At 38.7% G+C, this 20,392-nt stretch overlaps 1 protein-coding gene across 1 annotated transcript in view; it reads right to left on the bottom strand.

Moving 5' to 3' along the window:
• Positions 1–18,796, bottom strand: part of LOC139959167 (uncharacterized) — a 33,106-nt gene extending 14,310 nt beyond the window's left edge. The window contains exons 1-8 of the mRNA XM_071956766.1: positions 17,771–18,796; positions 16,204–16,382; positions 13,065–15,932; positions 12,480–12,576; positions 11,633–11,775; positions 4,803–4,989; positions 3,249–3,427; positions 122–2,980 (exon numbers count right to left, since the gene is read on the bottom strand). Coding sequence (XP_071812867.1) covers positions 122–2,980; positions 3,249–3,427; positions 4,803–4,989; positions 11,633–11,775; positions 12,480–12,576; positions 13,065–15,932; positions 16,204–16,382; positions 17,771–17,911 — 6,653 coding nt within the window. The 5' untranslated portion in view covers positions 17,912–18,796. The remainder of the gene's footprint in view (positions 1–121; positions 2,981–3,248; positions 3,428–4,802; positions 4,990–11,632; positions 11,776–12,479; positions 12,577–13,064; positions 15,933–16,203; positions 16,383–17,770) is intronic.
• Between the last annotated feature and the right edge of the window lie 1,596 nt (positions 18,797–20,392).

Genomic DNA, 20,392 nt, shown 5'->3' with positions numbered 1-20,392 from the left:
GGTTTGCAAGAAAGAAAATTAAATGGGTCACCAAACATTTCCCTTCCTATATAACTACAAGATTTTTACAAAATATTTTGTATAACGTTAAACCTGTTACGCAACTTTCATGAATACTTACTTTGCTGTGTCTAACTCACTGAGCAGAGCTGTGACGTCACTCTCACGATCCGCCAAATTCCGGCTAATCCTTTTGAATTCTTCCTCCCTCTCCGCGACGAACGCCTGTAACCTTTCCATTTCCTGCTCGTTCCACATATTTTTCTTTTTCATTTGTATGAAATTCATTTTTGCATGAATCTTAACACGCTCCGCTTCTTTTAACTGCATAGCTCTATGCATTGCGTGAACATCGTTTTTCCTCATCGACGAAGCTTGATGAATCCATTGCTGCAATTCTCTCTCCAACTTATCCTTACTTCTAACAAGTTCACTATTTTCTTTTTTGAGCTGTATCAAATCGTTGTTAGTTTTGTATAAGTCTTTCTTCAACCAACGAATCAACGATCTCATCTCCTCCTGCTCCTTGGTCTTCTCATTCAGTTCTCCTTTCAGTTGCGTCACTCTGACGTCATGATCAGCTTCTACGTCATTATCTGACAAAAGACCCTTGTCTCGCTTCGATGTTACCATTCCATCAGTCTTCACATGCATCCTGTGTTTCATTTTATCGTATTGTTGTCTAAGATCCGCATGTTTGTCCTGTAGATTTAAAAATCTCTTTTGTAATTGTTTGTTATTCTGACGTAAGTGATCTGCTTTATATTCTGAATCTTTCTGAAGATCAATGTTATTCTTTTCCAGACGTTTTATTTGTGCCTCAAGTGCAATCAACTCATCTGTATTCTCCTTGATTTGTTGTACAAGTTCCCGTCCTACATGATGCGTGAACTGATTCCTGTGAATCAGATATTGATCAAGTTCGCATACCAGGAAAGATAGTTGTGAATGTGAACCCTTGTCTATGTCAGGCATTTCTTCTTTGTGTTTCATGAAAGACCCTCTGTGTTCTCCTGCTCTTTCAGATTGCATTTCTTCTTGGTCTTGTTGCAAGTCGGTACTGTCACATTTCTGGAGGAGATCAATCAGCTTCTTCTTTGCTTCTTCATTTTCCTCTCTAAGTTTTTGGCTGTTCCTTACAAGAACGTCGTAGTTACATCTTGTTTGGCTAAGTTCCTTTTTGTACTTAGACTCATAACTTACTTTTTCTCGTTGAAAGGTTGCTGTTACTTCGTCATTGGCAGCGTTACTGCAGCAGGTCTCAAGGAATAAACGAACTTGCATCAGTTCGTGTTCTTCTGTTAAATTCTTCATCTCGTTCAATTGTCTTTGTAGTTCATCTGCTTTCAGTTTGAATTCATTCTCTCTCGATGCAGCCTTCTTCAGAACCTCGATCTGGTTGAGAGATTCTTGCATTTTCTGTTCATAGCATTTCAGTTTGTTTTCTTTCTCTTCAAACATTTTGCTATAATATTCGGCCATTCTGTCCGTCTGCTGTTGCAGTTGAGACTTCTCTTTGTCAAGAGTTTCCTCCAGCTGATTAATCTCACCCATGTATTGCGTTGTTTTCATCTCATAGATCATCTCCATCTCCTTACTGTGTTCCATCACATCTGTGTAAGACTGATTCAATTCTTCCAGCTTATTCAGCAGCTCGTTATTTTCTCTGATTGCTTTCTCCGTCATAATCTTTCTGTCTCCGAGCTTCATCTCGTATTCTCTTTCAAGGTCCTTCACTTCATCTTGATGAAACAGTCTTTGTTCTTTCAATTTATCTTCTAGTGCTTTCATCCCAGACTGGAGACTTTCAATTAATTCATCTTTAGCATCAATCTGAGAATCCATTCGTCCTTTCATGCAAGTCATCTCCTCTTCGTGAATCTCTCTAATGACTTTTGCCTCTTCACTATGAATCTTTCTTTCTGAAATAAACTTTTCTTCCATGGTCTTTACATCCGATTCGAGGTACTGTATGTTAGCTTCATTCTCGGCATTAGCAGTAGTAAAGTTCTGTTTAACCTTCTCCAGACTTTTCTCTAAAACCTTCATAGTCTTCTTTAGACTCCGGTTATTGTTTCGCAATGATGTAAGTTCTTTCTTAGCTTTGCTAAGCTCGGCAGTGAGTTTATAAACAACGCTATTGCTCTTGTTTAAAGTAATGGCCATGTTTTCCATCTCTTTCTTGTACCTCTCACAATCTCTCTCCTTTATGAAAAGCATTTCTCCCCATTGCTTGCGTAGGGTTTCCTCTTGCTCACAAAAGAACTGCCTCTGTGATCTCAGTTTTTCCTCCAGATTCTTTACTCCGGATTCAAGAAAAGACTTTTCAGCTTGTAGCTTATCTTTGAATCTCAGAGAATTCTGAAGATCGTACTCGGTCTTATCAGCAGTAATCTGGAGTGACGTCATCTCGATCTTGAGCTGCTGGTTGTCTTCCAGTAATGACGTCATTTTGGTGTTAGCGTTGTTGAGCTCCGAGGTGACGATATCTAAGGTTTGACTATTTTCTCGTAATAAGTGAGTCATGTTCATCTCCTTCTTCTTGTGTCGTTGACACTCCTGCTCCTTAGCAGCAAGTCTTTCATTCCACCTCGAATTGGTCTCCTTGAGCTGATTCTCCAGCTCTCGGCACTGCACGGTCTTTGACCCGAGGTCACCCTTCATTTGTCGACGCGCGGCAGAATTGGCTTTTATCTCTTTGCCGAAACTGGTCACAGCTTTCTTAAGGATCGTCTGATCCCGTTGCTTGATTTTCAGCTGACCTGCCATATCGTGATGGATCTTCACCACTTGACGGCTTTCTTCGCTAAGCCGATTTAGGACGCGTATGACGTCATCCCGCTCTCGGTGATGGCTGACCGATCGCTTTTTGAATATTCCACGCTGAGCCTTTTCAAACTTTAGAAGTTTCTTGTCGACGAGGTCGGCGATGGTTTGGTTGCAGAGAGCGACTGTTGCACGCAGTTCTTCGGTAGGTGAGCTGTTTATTATGAAAAAAATAGAAGAAACTTGATGAGTAATTTCCTTATACGATTTGTCGCCATTAACTTCCTTATCGAGCACTGTTGTGACCTTAGCATTATTGATATCCTACTGATCAAATATAGTTTTGAAATTGATACAAGAATTATTACACATCATAATTAGCAAAATAGTTATATATGACAGAACCGCATAAATAACGCTTAAAGGCAGGAAGGTAGAGGAGACCAATTCTTTCTCCTTAATTTAAAGATATCCCATCTCACCTTTGTTGACTCTCTTGCAGTTGTTGTTCCTGGTCGGTTGGTTGGTCCTCCAAGGTAGTGGTGGTTGAAGGAAGTGGAATGGAGTGGTTGTTGTTGTTAGAAGGCACAGAAGGGAGACCGGAAGATCCCTCCACTAACACCCCGTCCACGAAAACTAGGTCATCTAGGTAGACGATGACCTGTGAAAGAGGAACAAAGAATGTCATGCCTTTGAATAATTTGAAAAAAAAAATAGCAACTGGTGTTTGTTTTATAAATATTTCCAGTTACTAATAATGACCAAATTTATGATCTCCTCTACAACATTTTCATGACTGATATGGTAAATAAAATAACTATAAACTCTTTCCCGAAATATCATGTCTTTGAAAATGCTTGCAATTTTGTTCCCCCTTAATTTGGGCACATCATCGGTAAACTTATAGTCTTGACTACGACTAGTTTTTTATGAGCCCACAGAACATACAGAAGGTTAAAGGGACAACGAATTATCAAATTTCAAATCAAATATAACGCAGAATTATAACACTCATTAGTGTAAGACTTATCTTCATAACTTGTCACAATGCTGAGATGTAACCATTTTTGCATTTATTCCATTGTATTGTGATGACAACATTGCCCAATACCATGTTATATCATAATTGTACTAGACATCCATTTTTTCTTTCCTGATACAGTAAACACATGGGCGTATGAGCAAAATTTGATTTATTTCTTTGGGAGGGGAGTGGGTGGGGAGCTGTAACGATAATTCATTATGTGAAACATATTACGCATGATTGCTTTATCGTATCCCTGGCTACTCCTTACCCACTCTATACGTGCATAACTCCAATCAGGATATACATTACCGGTACTGATCTAGTTGCTTCGTACATAGATTAATTATAGACTATATAATAATTAATCTATGCTTTGTGTTCGTGATTACGCCTTCAATTTCCTATTCAAACCACCGGCGCCATGATATTGGTTATGATTTGTTGTTTCTAAACACACTATGCATATTGGTATATCTTACAACATTGAGGAAACAAAACAACTTTTGCGACCTTTTGGTGACCTATGATTATCAACATCGTAACAACGACCAAATGCAGGCCAAATTCGGACGAACCGATATGCCACCATCATTGTATGTTATAATATCATTATTATATATATTTTGCATGTGTATAGTTTGACGAAATTTGGCGTTCCAAGGCTATGAGATAGAGGTAAAATCGGTCAAACTTATCTACAAACTCATCAATAAAGCTTGACTTAACGAGGATTAATAATTTAGCTCATATGACGTCACGCCGATTATTAGATGTAGACGATAATTCAAAAGCAGTTGCAAATTGCCCCCCCCCCCCCCCTCCAGTTATAGAGTTGAGATATTGTAGCCGAATGTACTCTCTTCCTTCTAGTAATATGTCGAGCTATTTACCTTTGCTCACCACAGCTGATGATATTCTACAACCGTGTTACTCCCGTGTTGCTATATGCCCGGTCCAAGACTAAGCTAAGAAACATATATGAGAAGTATTACAAGCATCACACACTGACCTTATCATTGTCCATAGGTTGGACTTCAAAATCACCAAACTTGATGCGGAGCGAGTCATCGCTCAACGCATCACAGCCGGGAAATCCCCATGCGACGATGTCATTCGCAGGTTCGCTTGGTTTCTGAATAAATTCAGACATAATCGCTTTGAATGCTCCGAAAGTAAAAGTGTAGCAAGTACGCAAACTTTAAGAATCGATGTGTTGACATCTAATGTGTGATAAGTGTTACTAGGTACCACAGCATAATTTCCTCCTTAGGAAACGTACAGTGACGCAACAGTGACGCATTTTACCTCACGCAGAAACTGGCGTATGAACTGATCTAATGCGCGATGTAACCCATGTAAGGAAACCTTTGAGGAACACATACCATTAGCATTCCCAGAGGGAATAGGGCAGGGCCAAAGGGATTGCGTCAAAGCGCTGTCTATATCTCTCGACGTACGCAGCATATGATTGCACATAAAATGCAATGACATGTTAAAGAAAACGCGCAAAACAAGAGACTTTTCAATTGCGCGCATCTGCGTCACACACGATCAAACTCTTAGCTGTTCTTGTGATATAGTTTAATACAGTCCGTTGTGGGTCTTTATGGTTCTTCATCGATTGCGCGAACTTTCATCTCTGTAAATTTAATGTAATCATAATAACCTGGGAGGGTATCTTAATAAAAGTAATCACTATCACGCAGAAACTGGCGTATGAACTGATCTAATGCGCGATGTAAGACACGTAAGGAAACTTTTGACGAACACATACCATTAGCATTCCTAGAGGGAATAGGGCAGGGCCAAAGGGATTGCGTCAAGGCGCTAACTATATGATCTCTTGACGTACGCAGCATTATGATTGCACATAAAGTGCAATGACATGTTAAAAAACAAACGCGCAAAACAAGAGACTTTGATGTGCGCGCATCTGCGTCACACACGATATATATGGCTACAAAGGTTTTGACGTCACGAATTACTTCGCATGCAACTGGAAATTTTACGGTGGTAAAGAACGGCAATGTTCTCGTGATGTTATTTAACTTGGCAACTACGAATAATCGTAAATATGAAGAGGTTAAAATATGAATTCGAATTCATGATATCTCGAATTCAATTTTTGATATCACTAATTCAAATTTGGATATCTCTAATTGTATTCCCGATATCTCTAATTCAATTTTGGATATCCCTAGATCGAATTCTTGATATCTCTAATTCAATTTTGGATATCTCGAAATCGAATTCTTGATATCTCTAATTCAATTTTGGATATCCCTAAATCGAATTCTTGATATCTCTAATTCAATTTTGGGTATCTCGAATTCGAATTCTTGATATCTCGAATTCAATTTCTGATATCTCAAATATGTTGAAATCTGGAAATGCATTAGAGATATCTGAAAATGAATTAGAGATATCCAAAAATGAATAAGAGATATCTGTAATTGTTGAATAAATGAAAGCAATTAATTTTGGTGCGAGAACTATACGCCGATGGTGACGGAATTGTGATAGATGGCGGTATTTATGAATACAGATTTAGGTTAATCGTTGGGCAGACAGTCAACTCTGGTGATTCTGTACCTGTAGGTAATGATTACTTTATAAATACAAACAGAAGTCGCATCTTGATGTTCAAGTAGGTAGTCCGAAAGTTTCTTTTTTTCAGGCTGGGTATGGGGTGAGTGACTGAGCTAATTTGTTGATGTATGGTTACATTATCTCTCCCACATAAATGGTTTCTTTACACTGTGAGAGTTAAATATCATCTGACGTTCTGCCCGAATTTTAAATTAGATCAAAGGAATTGTAAATCTGACATTCGATCCGAATTATAAAATTATATCAAACGAATTGTGGCAGCTGTGTCAATGAGAACCACTTTCTTATTTACAAATTTGTTGGTTTGTTGTGTGGGAGTAGTATCGTGTGAGTTAAGCGTGGTATATGAATAATTGGTACAGAGTGGCTATACTCCAGAAGCGAATCACGATAGGATTTAGGGAAACCATACATCTAAAGCTGGACGCACACTGCCACGACTGCAAAGAATCCAACATCCGAGACCCAAACTCCTAGAACTGACACCCCTACCGCCTCCTCAAACAACACTGAACAACTGCTCAAAAGCACTGGTGGTGTCTTAGGGGAAAGCGCTGGATGCTTTAGCATTTGAGCATTTGGTGATAATTCTTGTTCTCTCATAGCGGCTCAGTAAGAACAGAAACATCACACGTCAGAAAGCGGAATTACAATTCTCTGGAAAGTTTTCTAAGCCCTGTGGAGATCCTGATTACTTCAGCTGCAGCAGTTGCAGATACTATCTCAGTGGCGTAACAATAAGCCTGGGGGCCCCCGGCTACTGGCCCAAATGGGCCCCTATCAGGAGCTCCTAGCAAGGGCGTCCGCAGAAATTTTCACAAGGTGGAAGGGGGGAATCAGTAGGTCATGTATGAAACACACTACCTGATACTATCTAAGCGGAGCGCCACAGCCGTTGGCGCAGAGCGTACCACGATTTGTTTTGGCCAAAAAATACTCCTAGATCGTCGGAAAAGACACTTCCCGTTCAGGTTGCATTTACACATCGGTTATGTTAAGATCTCATGTTTTAGGATTTTGACTTTCAATAATTTCAGTAGTGCATTATGGGTCCGTATGTAATGAACATAACTAGAGAACTGTTGGTTGGGTGAAATCATTGAAATGTCAAATGTTTAACTTTTCTTCCTTCAATTTATGATTTTCGAGGGGGGGGGGGGGGCAAGGTGTTGACTGAGCAAATTACAAATTTTGCCTGACTGATTTAGGTATAGGGGATGTAGACGGATAAAAAAAAAATACAAAGGAGGGGTGCGACTACAGGCTCGGTGAATGTAAATCCCATTCAATAAGATTTGATGTATTCTGAGGCATATTTTGACAATAAATTAGGTCTATAATCAATATTATATAAATATTGATATATATATATATATACATTCATATACGCAACGTTGTGCTACGGTAAACATTAGCGTAATTATGCAGCTTTGCGACACGATGAATCTTACGGATTTTTTTTTTATTTGATTCTACGGATGCTCATAAGCTAATTTCCAATCGCCAACAGTCTCCTATTCTTATGAGGTGTAACGCACATGTTGTTTAATAGGCTTGTTGGTGGGAGATACGGTAGCTTATAAAACAAGGTTTCCACAATTTGGCGTCTGGTGGCTCCAAATGACCTTTGACCTCCGTAAAATACAATAGGCTTCTTGTACTGAACTTGTCACGACTACACACTAAATATGAGATTCTTCCAAGCTTCACTTCTTGATATATCCTGGTTACAAGCAAGGTGTCGTGCACACACACCTACCCCCCCCCCCCCCACACACACACACAGGTTACGATTATCATCGAAACCAAAAATTATACTAAATATTTTTTATAGATTCTAAGAGTATATTTCTAGCCATGAAGAAACAAAATTATACTATTGGAAAGTTATCCTGTGTGAACGTATACGACTACAGACTATTTAGGCAATTTTCAGGCCCCCCCCCCCAAAAAAAAAATCAACCGATCACGTGATTCCATGCATGACGTAGAGGTTCAACTACACTAAAATTCCCGTCACAAAAGAATAAAGATGAAAAAGGCATAAACTCAACCGTACCAGAGATTAAAACGTTTCTCAGTAGTCCGGTGAGTTCGATATTTCTGCCAAAAATTATTTTCAGCAAATTGTCGAGCTAGGTAACTAAATATTTTAAACCAAATATCATTGAAAAGTAAAAAGAAACGTGGGAAGATTGGTTAATCAGTTGTTGTATTTTGCATTTTATATTTTATATTGCAAGTATTTTAATGTTTTGTACTTGATATGTTGATATCCTATAGGCAAGCCGTTGTTTTATATCAAAATGATGTATGTCATTTTGGTATTACATTCATGGATTGTGACTTTCACTTTGTATCAAACTTGTTTCTTCTGCTCAATCTAAAAGTGAAATGGAAAAGAGCAGGCACCACAAGAAATTTTTGCTGCTTTAACTGAACAGTGATTCCTAATAATAATTAGAGAACATATCAATCACAATCATTTATAATTATGCATGACATTCATTTTAAAATGCCCGACCATGAGTGTGTGTGAGACCACGGGAAAGACGAATCTATTTCATCTTGTAAGTGTGTTAAGAAGTTATAGATTCATACCACTGACGCCGAACCACTAAGGCGAAGCCATTTAAGGATAATTTCTTTATGCTTATACCACTCTATACTGTTCTTCAAAGGCATGCTTCAAATCACTCGTACTGACAGTATGAACAGTTCCTAATCTTTCTATGATAGAAATATGATATTCATACTGTTCATACTGTCAGTAGGAGTGCTTCCAAGCACTGGATGTTATTACAGTATATAAATAGCCTAACTGTAGTGAAAAACGTAATGTGTCACAGATACTTGAAACCTTGCTACTTTGAAAGGCTCCTATATAAGATTCAAAAACAACTTACCGGGATTTGATTTTGTCATTTCCCAAAAACAACTATCTGAGTAACCATTGATGGACATGAACTCCAACTGTCTCTGGATAGCAACACACACGACTGTTGAATTATCTTCACAATAGATAATGGAAATAGTTACCTCACTATGGATGCCGTCATCGGAATAATGTGACTCAAATGTACAGTCATTTGGTTCAATAACTTTTATGTCTATGACGGGATATGCGTTAGGAATCGAACACGTTAGTTTATAGTCATTGCGATCATCCAAAACTGAAGTCAGATCTTGAAATTCACAAAGAAGAGGTGCAGACGGCTGATAAATTGTGACAAGGCGGTAGGTATGATGAAGGAGATGAACATTGTCATACAAGCCATAATGATCTATCAGCGACACACGATACGTTCCTGCGTCTTCTGGCTGAAGGCCTAGGATTCCAAAAGTGAAATCATAAAAGTACATTGGATTCTCTCCATGTGAGTATTCCACTTGAAAAATATAACGGTTCACTGTATGAGCTTTATCAGACCAAAATATTTCACTGTACGACAAAATAGGCCTACTATGAGATGAGTCTTCATTTTGGGATGTGCCGGTGTAGTTAAATTGTAATTTCACTATGTATATATTGTATGTATAAGAGAAAGAAAGATTTGGAAATGAGAAGTCACAGCCTACAACCGCATAACAGTCTGTTGTTCTGACAGATGGTTCATATTGACAATGAATTTCACAATCACTTCCCTCCGAAAATGACGATAAAAAGAGGAAAAGCGATAACAACAAAAGTACAATCTCCATATCGACGTATAAAACCTTAATAACGAAACGTAACACGGTACGTTATTCCGTTCCTTTCGGATTACAGGCCCACTTTGCACATACATCCGCTGTTCATCTTGGATTGGCAAATGCAATGCAAGAATTCTCCAACAAGCTCTCCCAAATCTCGGAGCAAGGCTTAGTGCGCTGTGTAGTGCAATATAGTCTTTTTTTATTTTTTATATTACCAACTATTTGGTTATCTTTCAAACCATGGTATTAATCAAGTTTTCTGAGTGGAATAGACCGATATTGTTAAAATAAGGTTATAGTTCCAAAATATGACTAGGATGTGTCAGGCTCATGCAGCCTACAGAGAAATGACATCCTCCGTTAGTGGTTACGACCAATGCAGGATATATAACAGCCACGGTAGTGTATGAACTGAGATTCTCCTCTCGACAATTGTAGAGTAACACATATCCAGTGTCAATGTCAATATTTCTTTTAATTTAATGCTCCTAATCGTTTGTGAAGGTATCCAATGTTAACTATATATTATTCTTTCCACCGCAGTTTCAATTTTACATACAAGCCCAAGTGTATACCTATCTATCCATCTATATAACTGAAGTGAGTTGGAAAATCCAGAGCAGAGAAAAAACTTCCAGCCCCCACCGGGATTCGAGCCCGGGCCTCCCGCTTTATATGCGGACACCCTAACCACTAGGCTATGGACGCTGATTGTATGTCCAAAGGAAGGTCGTAATTCCACTGTAGGCGTTTGTCACCTGTATCGAAAAATACTAGTTCTGTTGTGGTGACACACCCTAGAGAACAAATATGATGCTAACCAACTCGAAATCATTTGTGATTCCGAAAGCCGGATCTCAAAAGAGATAGGCCTACTTTGAACAGACTTTTGTTTATGAAATGGAGGTAAACGACAAAGGCAAATGAATATCACATCATTTGAAATTGTAGTTAGTTGCAAGAACAAAGCGAAATGGAAAGTGATTAATCAAGAATAAAATCCCTGTAAATGACTTTTTTGTTTGTTTTTTGTTACAAGTATATACGTAGACAGGCGACAAGGGTAATTGGTTTTCTTTTAATATCATTATTTTGGTAACCTTCATTGATAGACCACAGCATGAATTTTGGTTTCGAAACGCTGAGTGTGTGTCTGTTTGTGTAGGCTATGTATGTATGAATGTGTGTAGAGGGAAGAGTTTATTCAAGAATGCAAAGTGGCGCAAAATGAATTATCTGATTGTCGGGAATAATACTCGAGTTTTTAAGTGTTTATTCATTTAACAGGAACATTGTTACACAAAGACATGTAAAAGAACCAGAATGCAAAATGCCATGAGGACTCGAAGAAGTTTAGAAATTAACTTTTCTAATAGAATATTGAACAACAGTGAAACTACGGTAAACGTCAGTTGCAAACAGGGGCGTGGCTAGTCTTCTGCTATTAGCATTTAGGGGGGGGGGGCTATGTTCTACAGAACAAGGAAAAGGTTTTTTTTGGTAACATTGGGTCATGTCAAGCCAGCAGCTGACCACTGGCCGATTGAACTCCGATCTTGACCGTCGTCACCTGAATAAAAAAAGTCCTGGATAGTCGGGAATCCGCTTTCAACACCAGGCCCCTTGCATCGAGACTGTGACTTTGTGATAATCGTCAGGTCTCTATCACGATTCCCCTAGAAGGGAACATAAGGCCGATAAGCGATGGTCAGCAAACGTATTATATAGGATAACAGAGTGAGGTCGCTTTCTATTTCGACAAATGCATAACAGCATGTAATCAATGGTTTGGTATCCTTTTCACAATATTTTGGAGGCAAGACTGCATGGTCGAATCGTTAGGGATAGAGAAACACAAAGAAGCTTTTGACCATTTTAAGATGCATGTAAGGGGACATTTTCCCTTTTCCTTGTTATGTTTATACTAAATGGTATACTTCCTGTATTGTTTATCTTATTTGGTTAAAACTGTTTAAAAGGAATAAACATTTTTACCGAGCGACTTGAAAATCTATAACGTAATATCTCACATAAACAGGATTAATATATACAGAATAAATACTGATAGAGAAAAACGATTTTATGATTTATGATTTTTAATTTTATTTAATTTTCACATGTTTTACAAATTCAGATTTTACTATAGCTCGTCAGTTCGTGAAATTTACTGCATTTTTAGCACTTAGCATAGAATACTTTCAGCGTGTATCATTTTCTTCACCTTTAAGAATTTTCATTATCATTGCATAGGGAATATCAACATTTTTCTTGGTTAATCTCCGCTTTGATGTCGCCCCTTTCCATCAAAGCTCCATCTCGCCCCGCCCACCCCTCCCCCGCCCCAAGTGTGATATTTGTTTCTTTAAGGATTTTCATAAGCCATGATCTCCTCCTGTAGATCCCTGTTATCTTTCTCGATTTCATCCATTTGCTTCTGCATCCTCTTCATCTCCTTCGTTTTCTCTTTAACCTTCATCCTGTAAATGGAAGATAATAAACCAACTATATTGGAGCAATATATATATATATATATATATATATATATATATATATATATATTAATCAGTTTTGTACACAGACACCCATAATCATATATATACTCTGTCATTCTTAGTTTAACGGGACGCACATAAGCCCAGGTTATCGCCGGATATATTTCTACATTGCTTGGACGTGGTTTCTGATGTAACCTGCGTACAAGCTTTTTCAAAGATGGTAACATTGAAATATAAGTCTACTCTTACGGGTATTCTGGCATTCACGGAGTCCTCAGAAGAAAACACACACACACAAATCGATAGGGTTTAATATAACTGGTTAGTTTAACCCAAAATTAATCAGTTAACCGGTTTGCAAGAAAGAAAATTTAATGTGTCACCAAACATTCCCTTCCTCTAACTACAAGATTTTTACCAAATATTTTGTATAACGTCAAACCTGTTACGTAAATTTCATGAATACTTACTTTGCTGTGTCTAACTCACTGAGCAGAGCTGTGACGTCACTCTCACGATCCGCCAAATCCCGGCTAATCCTTTTGAAATCTTCCTCCCTCTCCGCGACGATCTCCTGTATTCTTTCCATTTCCTGCTCGTTCCACATATTTTTCTTTTTCATTTGTATAAAATTTATTTTTGCATGAGTCTTAACACGCTCCGCTTCTTTTAACTGCATAGCTCTATGCATCGCGTAAACATCGTTTTTCCTCATCGATGAAGCTTGATGAATCCAGTGTTGCAATTCTCTCTCCAACTTATCCTTACTACTAACAAGTTCACTATTTTCTTTCTTGAGTTGTATCAAATCGTTGTTCGCTTTGTATAAATCTTTCTTCAACCAACGAATCAACGATCTCATTTCCTCTTGCTCCTTGGTTTTCTCTTTCAGTTCTCCTTTCAGTTGCGTCACTCTGACGTCACAATCAGCTTCTACGTCACTATCTGACAAAAGACCCTTGTCTCGCTTCGATGTTAACAACCCATTAGTCTTCACATGCATCCTGTGTTTCATTTTATCGTATTGTTGCCTAAGGTCCGCATGTTTGTCCTGTAGATTTAAGAACCTCTTTTGCAATTGTTTGTTATTCTGACGTAAGTGATCTGCTTTATATTCTGAATCTTTCTGAAGATCAATGTTAGTCTTTTCCAGACGTTTTATTTGTTCCTCAAGTGCAATCAACTCATCTGTATTCTCCTTGTTTTGTTGTACAAGTTCCCGTCCTACATGATGCGTGAACTGATTCCTGTGAATCACATATTGATCAAGTTCACATACCAGGAAAGATAGCTGTGAATGTGAACCCTTGTCTGTGTCAGGCATTTCTTCTTTGTGTTTCATGAAAGACCCTATGTGTTCCTTTGCTCCTTCAGGTTGGTACAGATGCATTTCTTCTTGGTCTTGTTGCAAACCGGTACTGTTACATTTCTGGAGGAGATCAATCAGTTTCTTCTTTGCTTCGTCATGTTCCTCTCTAAGTTTTTTGCTGTTCCTTACAAGAACGTCGTAGTTATATCTCGTCTGGCTAAGTTCCATTTCGTACTTAGACTCATAACTTGTTTTGTCTTGTTGAAAGGTTGCTGTTAATTCTTCAATGGCAGCGTTACTGCAGCAGGTCTCAAGGAATAAACGAACTTGCATCAGTTCGTGTTCTCCTGTTAAATTCTTCATCTCGTTCAATTGTCTTTGTAGTTCGTCTGCTTTCAGTTTGAATTCATTCTCTCTCGATACAGCCTTCTTCAGAACCTCGATCTGGTTGAGAGATTCTTGCATTTTCTGTTCATAGCATTTCAGTTTGTTTTCTTTCTCTTCAACCATTTTGCTATAATATTCTGCCATTCTGTCCGTCTGCTGTTGCAGTTGAGACTTCTCTTTCGCGAGCTGTTCCTCCAGCTGATTAATCTCACCCATGTATTGCGTTGTTTTCATCTCATGGATCATCTCCATCTCCTTACTGTGTTCCATCACATCTGTGTAAGACTGATTCAATTCTTCCAGCTTATTACGCAGCTCGTTCTTTTCTCTGATTGCTTTCTCCGTCATGATCTTTCCGTCTCCGAGCTTCATCTCGTATTCTCTTTCAAGGTCCTTCACTTCATCTTGATGAAACAGTCTTTGTTCTTTCAATTTATCTTCTAGTTCTTTCATTCCGGACTGGAGACTTTGAATTAATTCATCTTTGGCAACAATCTGAGAATCCATTCGTCCTTTCATGCAAGTCATCTCCTCTTCGTGAATCTCTCTAATGACCTTTGCCTCTTCACTATGAACCTTTCTATCTGAAACAAACTTTTCTTCCATGGTCTTTACATCCGATTCGAGGTACTGTATGTTAGCTTCATGCTCGGCATTAACAGTAGTTAAGTTCTGTTTAACTTTCTCCAGACTTTTCTCTAAAACCTTCATAGTCTTCTTTTGACTCAGGTTATCGTTTCGCAATGATGTAAGTTCTTTCTTAGCGTTGCTAAGCTCGGCAGTGAGTTTATAAACAACGCTATTGCTCTTGTTTAAAGTAATGGCCATGTTTTCCATCTCTTTCTTGTACCTCTCACAATCTCTCTCCTTTATGAGAAGCATTTCTCCCCATTGCTTGCGTAGGGTTTCCTCTTGCTCACAAAAGAACTGCCTCTGTGATCTCAGTTTTTCCTCCAGATTCTTTACTCCGGATTCAAGAAAAGACTTTTCAGCTTGTAGTTTATCTTTGAATCTCAAAGAAGTCTGCAGATCGTACTCGGTCTTATCAGCAGTAATCTGGAGTGACGTCATCTGGATCTTGAGCTGCTGGTTGTCTTCCAGTAATGACGTCATTTTGGTTTTAGCGGTGTTGATCTCCGAGGTGACGATATCTAAGGTCTGACTCTTCTCTCGTAATAAGTGAGTCATGTTCATCTCCTTCTTCTTGTGTCGTTGAAACTCCTGCTCCTTAGCAGCAAGTCTGTCATTCCACCTCGAGTCGGTCTCCTTGAGCTGATTCTCCAGCTCTCGACACTGTACGGTCATTGACCCGAGGTCATCCTTCATTACTCGACGCTCGGCAGAATTGGCTTTTACCTCTTTGCCGAAACTGGTCACAGCTTTCTTAAGGATCGTCTGATCCCGTTGCTTGATTTTCAGCTGACATGCCATATCGTGATGGATCTTCACCACTTGACGGCTTTCTTCGCTAAGCCGATTTAGGACGCGAATGACGTCATCCCGCTCTCGGTGATGGCTGACCGATCGCTTTTTGAATATTCCACGCTGAGCCTTTTCAAACTTTAGAAGTTTCTTGTCGACGAGGTCGGCGATGGTTTGGTTGCAGAGAGCGACTGTTGCACGCAGTTCTTCGGTAGGTGAGCTGATTAAAATGAAAAGAATAGAAGCAACTTGATAAGAGTAATTTCTTTATACGATTTTGTCGCCATTAACTTCTTCCTCGAGCACTGTTGTAACCTTAGCATTATTGATATTCTACTGATCAAATATCGGTTTGAAATTGATACAAGAATTATGATACATCATAATTAACAAAATAATTATATATGACAGAACCGCATAAATAACGCTTAAAGGCTGGAAGGTAGAGGAGACCAATTCTTTCTCCTTAATTTAAAGATATCCCATCTCACCTTTGTTGACTCTCTTGCAGTTGTTGTTCCTGGTCGGTTGGTTGGTCCTCCAAGGTGGTGGTGGTTGAAGGAAGTGGAATGGAGTGGTTGTTGTTGTTAGAAGGCACAGAAGGGAGACCGGAAGATCCCTCCACTAACACCCCGTCCACGAAAACTAGGTCATCTAGGTAGACGATGACCTGTGAAAGAGGAACAAAGAATGTCCTGCCTTTGAATAATTTGAAGAAAAAAAATAGCAACTGGTGTTTGGTTTATAAATATTTCCAGTTACTAATAATGACCAAATTTATGATCTCCTCTACAACATTTTCATGACTGATATGGTAAATAAAATAACTATAAACTCTTTCCCGAAATATCATGTCTTTGAAAATGCTTGCAATTTTGGTCCCCCTTAATTTGGGCATATCATCGGTAAACTTATAGTCTTGACTACGACTAGTTTTTTTATGAGCCCACAGAACATACAGAAGGTTAAAGGGACAACGAATTATCAAATTTCAAATCAAATATAACGCAGAATTATAACACTCATTAGTCTAAGACTCATCTTCATAACTTGTCACAATGCTGAGATGTAACCATTTTTGCATTTATTCCATTGTATTGTGATGACAACATTGCCCAATATTATGTTATATCATAATTGTACTAGACATCCATTATTTCTTTCCTGATACAGTAAGCACATGGGCGTATGAGCAAAATTTGATTTATTTCTTTGGGAGGGGAGTGGGTGGGGAGCTGTAACGATAATTCATTATGTGAAACATATTACGCATGATTGCTTTATCGTATCCCTGGCTACTCCTTCCCAACTCTATACGTGCATAACTCCAATCAGGATATACATTACCGGTACTGATCTAGTTGCTTCGTACATAGATTAATTATAGACTATATAATAATTAATCTATGCTTTGTGTTCGTGATGACGCCCTCAATTTCCTATTCAAACCACCGGCGCCATGATATTGGTTATGATTTGTTGTTTCTAAACACACTATGCATATTGGTATATCTTACAACATTGAGAAAACAAAACATGAACACTTTTGCGACCTTTTGGTGACCTATGATTACCTACATCGTAACAACGACCAAACGCAGGCCAAATTCGGACGAACCGATATGCCACCATCATTGTATGTTATAATATCATTATTATATACATTATGCATGTGTATAGTTTGACGAGATTTGGCGTTCCAAGGCTATGACCTATGAGATAGAGGTAAAATCGGTCAAACTTATCTACAAACTCATCAATAAAGCTTGACTTAACGAGGATTAATAATTTAGCTCATATGGCGTCACGCCGATTATTAGATGTAGACGATAATTCAAAATCAGTTGCAAATTGCCCCCCCCCCCCCCTCCAGTTATAGAGTTGAGATATTGTAGCCGAATGTACTCTCTTCCTTCTAGTAATATGTCGAGCTATTTACCTTTGCTCACCACAGCTGATGATATTCTACAACCGTGTTACTCCCGTGTTGCTATATGCCCGGTCCAAGACTAAGCTAAGAAACATATATGAGAAGTATTACAAGCATCACACACTGACCTTATCATTGTCCATAGGTTGGACTTCAAAATCACCAAACTTGATGCGGAGCGAGTCATCGCTCAACGCATCACAGCCGGGAAATCCCCATGCGACGATGTTATTCGCAGGTTCGCTTGGTTTCTGAATAAATTCAGACATAATCGCTTTGAATGCTCCGAAAGTAAAAGTGTAGCAAGTACGCAAACTTTAAGAATCGATGTGTTGACATCTAATGTGTGGTAACGGTTACTAAGGTATCACAGTATATTTCCACCTTAGGAAAACTACAGTGACGCAACAGTGACGCATTTTACCTTACGCGGAAACTGGCGTATTAACTGATCTAATGCGTGATATAATAATTGCAACGAAACCTTTGACGAACACATAACATTAGCATTGGTATATGGAATACGGTATGGCCAAAGGTATTGCGCGAAGGCGCTATCTATATGATCTCTGGACGAAGCAAATAATTGCGCATAAAATGCAATGACATGTTAAAAACAAACGCGCAAAACAAGAGACTTTAATGTGCGCGCATCTGTGTCACACACGATCATACATGGCTACAAACGTTTTGACGTCACGAAATACTTGCGTATTAATTAACTGATTTAATGCGCGATGTAAGACATGTAAGGAAACCTTTGACTAACACATAACATTAGCATTCCCAGAGGGAATAGGGCATGACTAAAGGGATTGCGTCAAGGCGCTATCTATATGATCTCTCGACGTACGCAGCAAATTATTGCACATAAAATGCAATGACATGTTAAAGAAAACGCACAAAACAAAACAAACTGCGTCACACACGAACATACATGGCTGTAAACGTTTTGACGTCACGAATTGACGTCACGAATTACATCGCATGTAACTGGAAATTATACGGTGGTAAAGAACGGCAATGTTCTCGTGATGTTATTTAACTTAGCAACTATACGAATAATCGTAAATGTAAAGAGGTTAAAATATGAATAAGAATGATAGGCCTATATTATCCTTACAGTCACTTACATCATTTACAATATCTTTTACCAAACCACTCTTCATACTAGCAACCCTAAAACAAAAATAATCATTCTCAAATATTTCACCACAATTAGAGTACCGTAGTACACGTCCGTTGTTTTGGACTCCCTACGTCTATGTATCTCTAATTCAGTTTTGGATATCTCTAATTGCATACCCGATATCTCTAATTCAAGTTTGGATATCTCTGATTCGAATTCTTGATATTTCTAATTCAATTTTGGACATCTCGAATTCAATTTTTGATAACTCTAATTCAAATTTGGATATCTCGAATCCGAATTCTTGATATCTCTAATTCAATTTTGGATATCTCGAATTACATTCCCGATATCTCTAATTCGAGTTTGGATATCTCTAAATCGAATTCTTGATATCTCGAATTCAATTTCTGATATCTCAAATATGTTGAAATCTGGAAATGCATTAGAGATATCTGAAAATGCATTAGAGATATCCAAAAATGAATAAGAGATATCTGTAATTGTTGAATAAATGGGAGCAATTAATTTTGGTGCGAGACCTATACGCCGGTGGTGACAGATTTGTAATAGATGGCGGTATTTATGAATACAGAGTTAGATTATTCGTTGGACAGACTGTCAATTCTGGTGATTCTTTATCTGTAGGTAATGATTTATTTATAAATACACACATGAGTCGCACCTTGATGTTTTAGTACGTAGTCGAAAGTTTTTTTTTCGGGCTGGGTACGGGGTGGGTGACTGTGCTAATTTGATGATGTATGGTTACATTATCTCTCCCGCATATTAAATGGTCTCTATACACAGTAAGAGTTTAATATCATCTTACATTCGGTCCGAATTATAAAGTTATATCAGACGAATTGTGGCAGCTGTGTCGATGAGAACAATTGTCTTATATACTAATTTGTTGTATGGCAGTAGTGTGACTTAAGCGTAGTGTATGAGTAATTGGTACAGATTGGCTATATACTCCAGAAGCGAATCACGATAAGATTTAGGGAAATCATACATCTAAAGCTGGACGCACACTGCCCCGACTGCAAAGAATCCAACTGAATGTGTCCGTCGATTGCGTCGAGACCCAAACTCCTAGAACTGACATCCCTGCCGGCTCCTCAACAACACTGAACAACTGCTTAATTGCACTGGTGGGGTGTTAGGGGAAAGGCGCTGGAAGCTTTAGCATTTGAGCATTTGGTGAAAATTCTCGTTCTCTCTAGCGGCTCAGTAAGAACAGAAACACACGTCAGAAAGCGGAATTACAATTCTCTGGAAAGTTTTCTAAGCCCTGTGGAGATCCTGATTACTTCAGCTGCACAGTTGCTGATACTATCTCAGTGGTGTAACGATGAGCCTGGGGGCCCCCGGCTACTGGCCCAAATGGGCGTCCGCAGAAAAAGGGCGTCCGCAGAAATTTTCACAAGGTGGATCGGGGGAATCAGTAGGTCATGTATGAAACACACCACCTGATACTATCTAAGCGGAGCGCCACAGCCGTTGGCGCAGAGCGTACCACGATTTGCTTTGGCTAAAAATTACTCCTAGATCGTCGGAAAAGACACTTCCCGTTCAGGATGCATTTACACATCGGTTATTTTAAGATCTCATGTTTTAG

The sequence above is a fragment of the Apostichopus japonicus genome, chromosome 18 (genome assembly GCF_037975245.1).
Source record: "Apostichopus japonicus isolate 1M-3 chromosome 18, ASM3797524v1, whole genome shotgun sequence".
In the NCBI taxonomy this organism is placed as follows: Eukaryota; Metazoa; Echinodermata; class Holothuroidea; order Aspidochirotida; family Stichopodidae; genus Apostichopus; species Apostichopus japonicus.
Note: the sequence above shows the minus strand (reverse complement) of the source record. Positions and strands in the feature narration are given on the sequence as shown.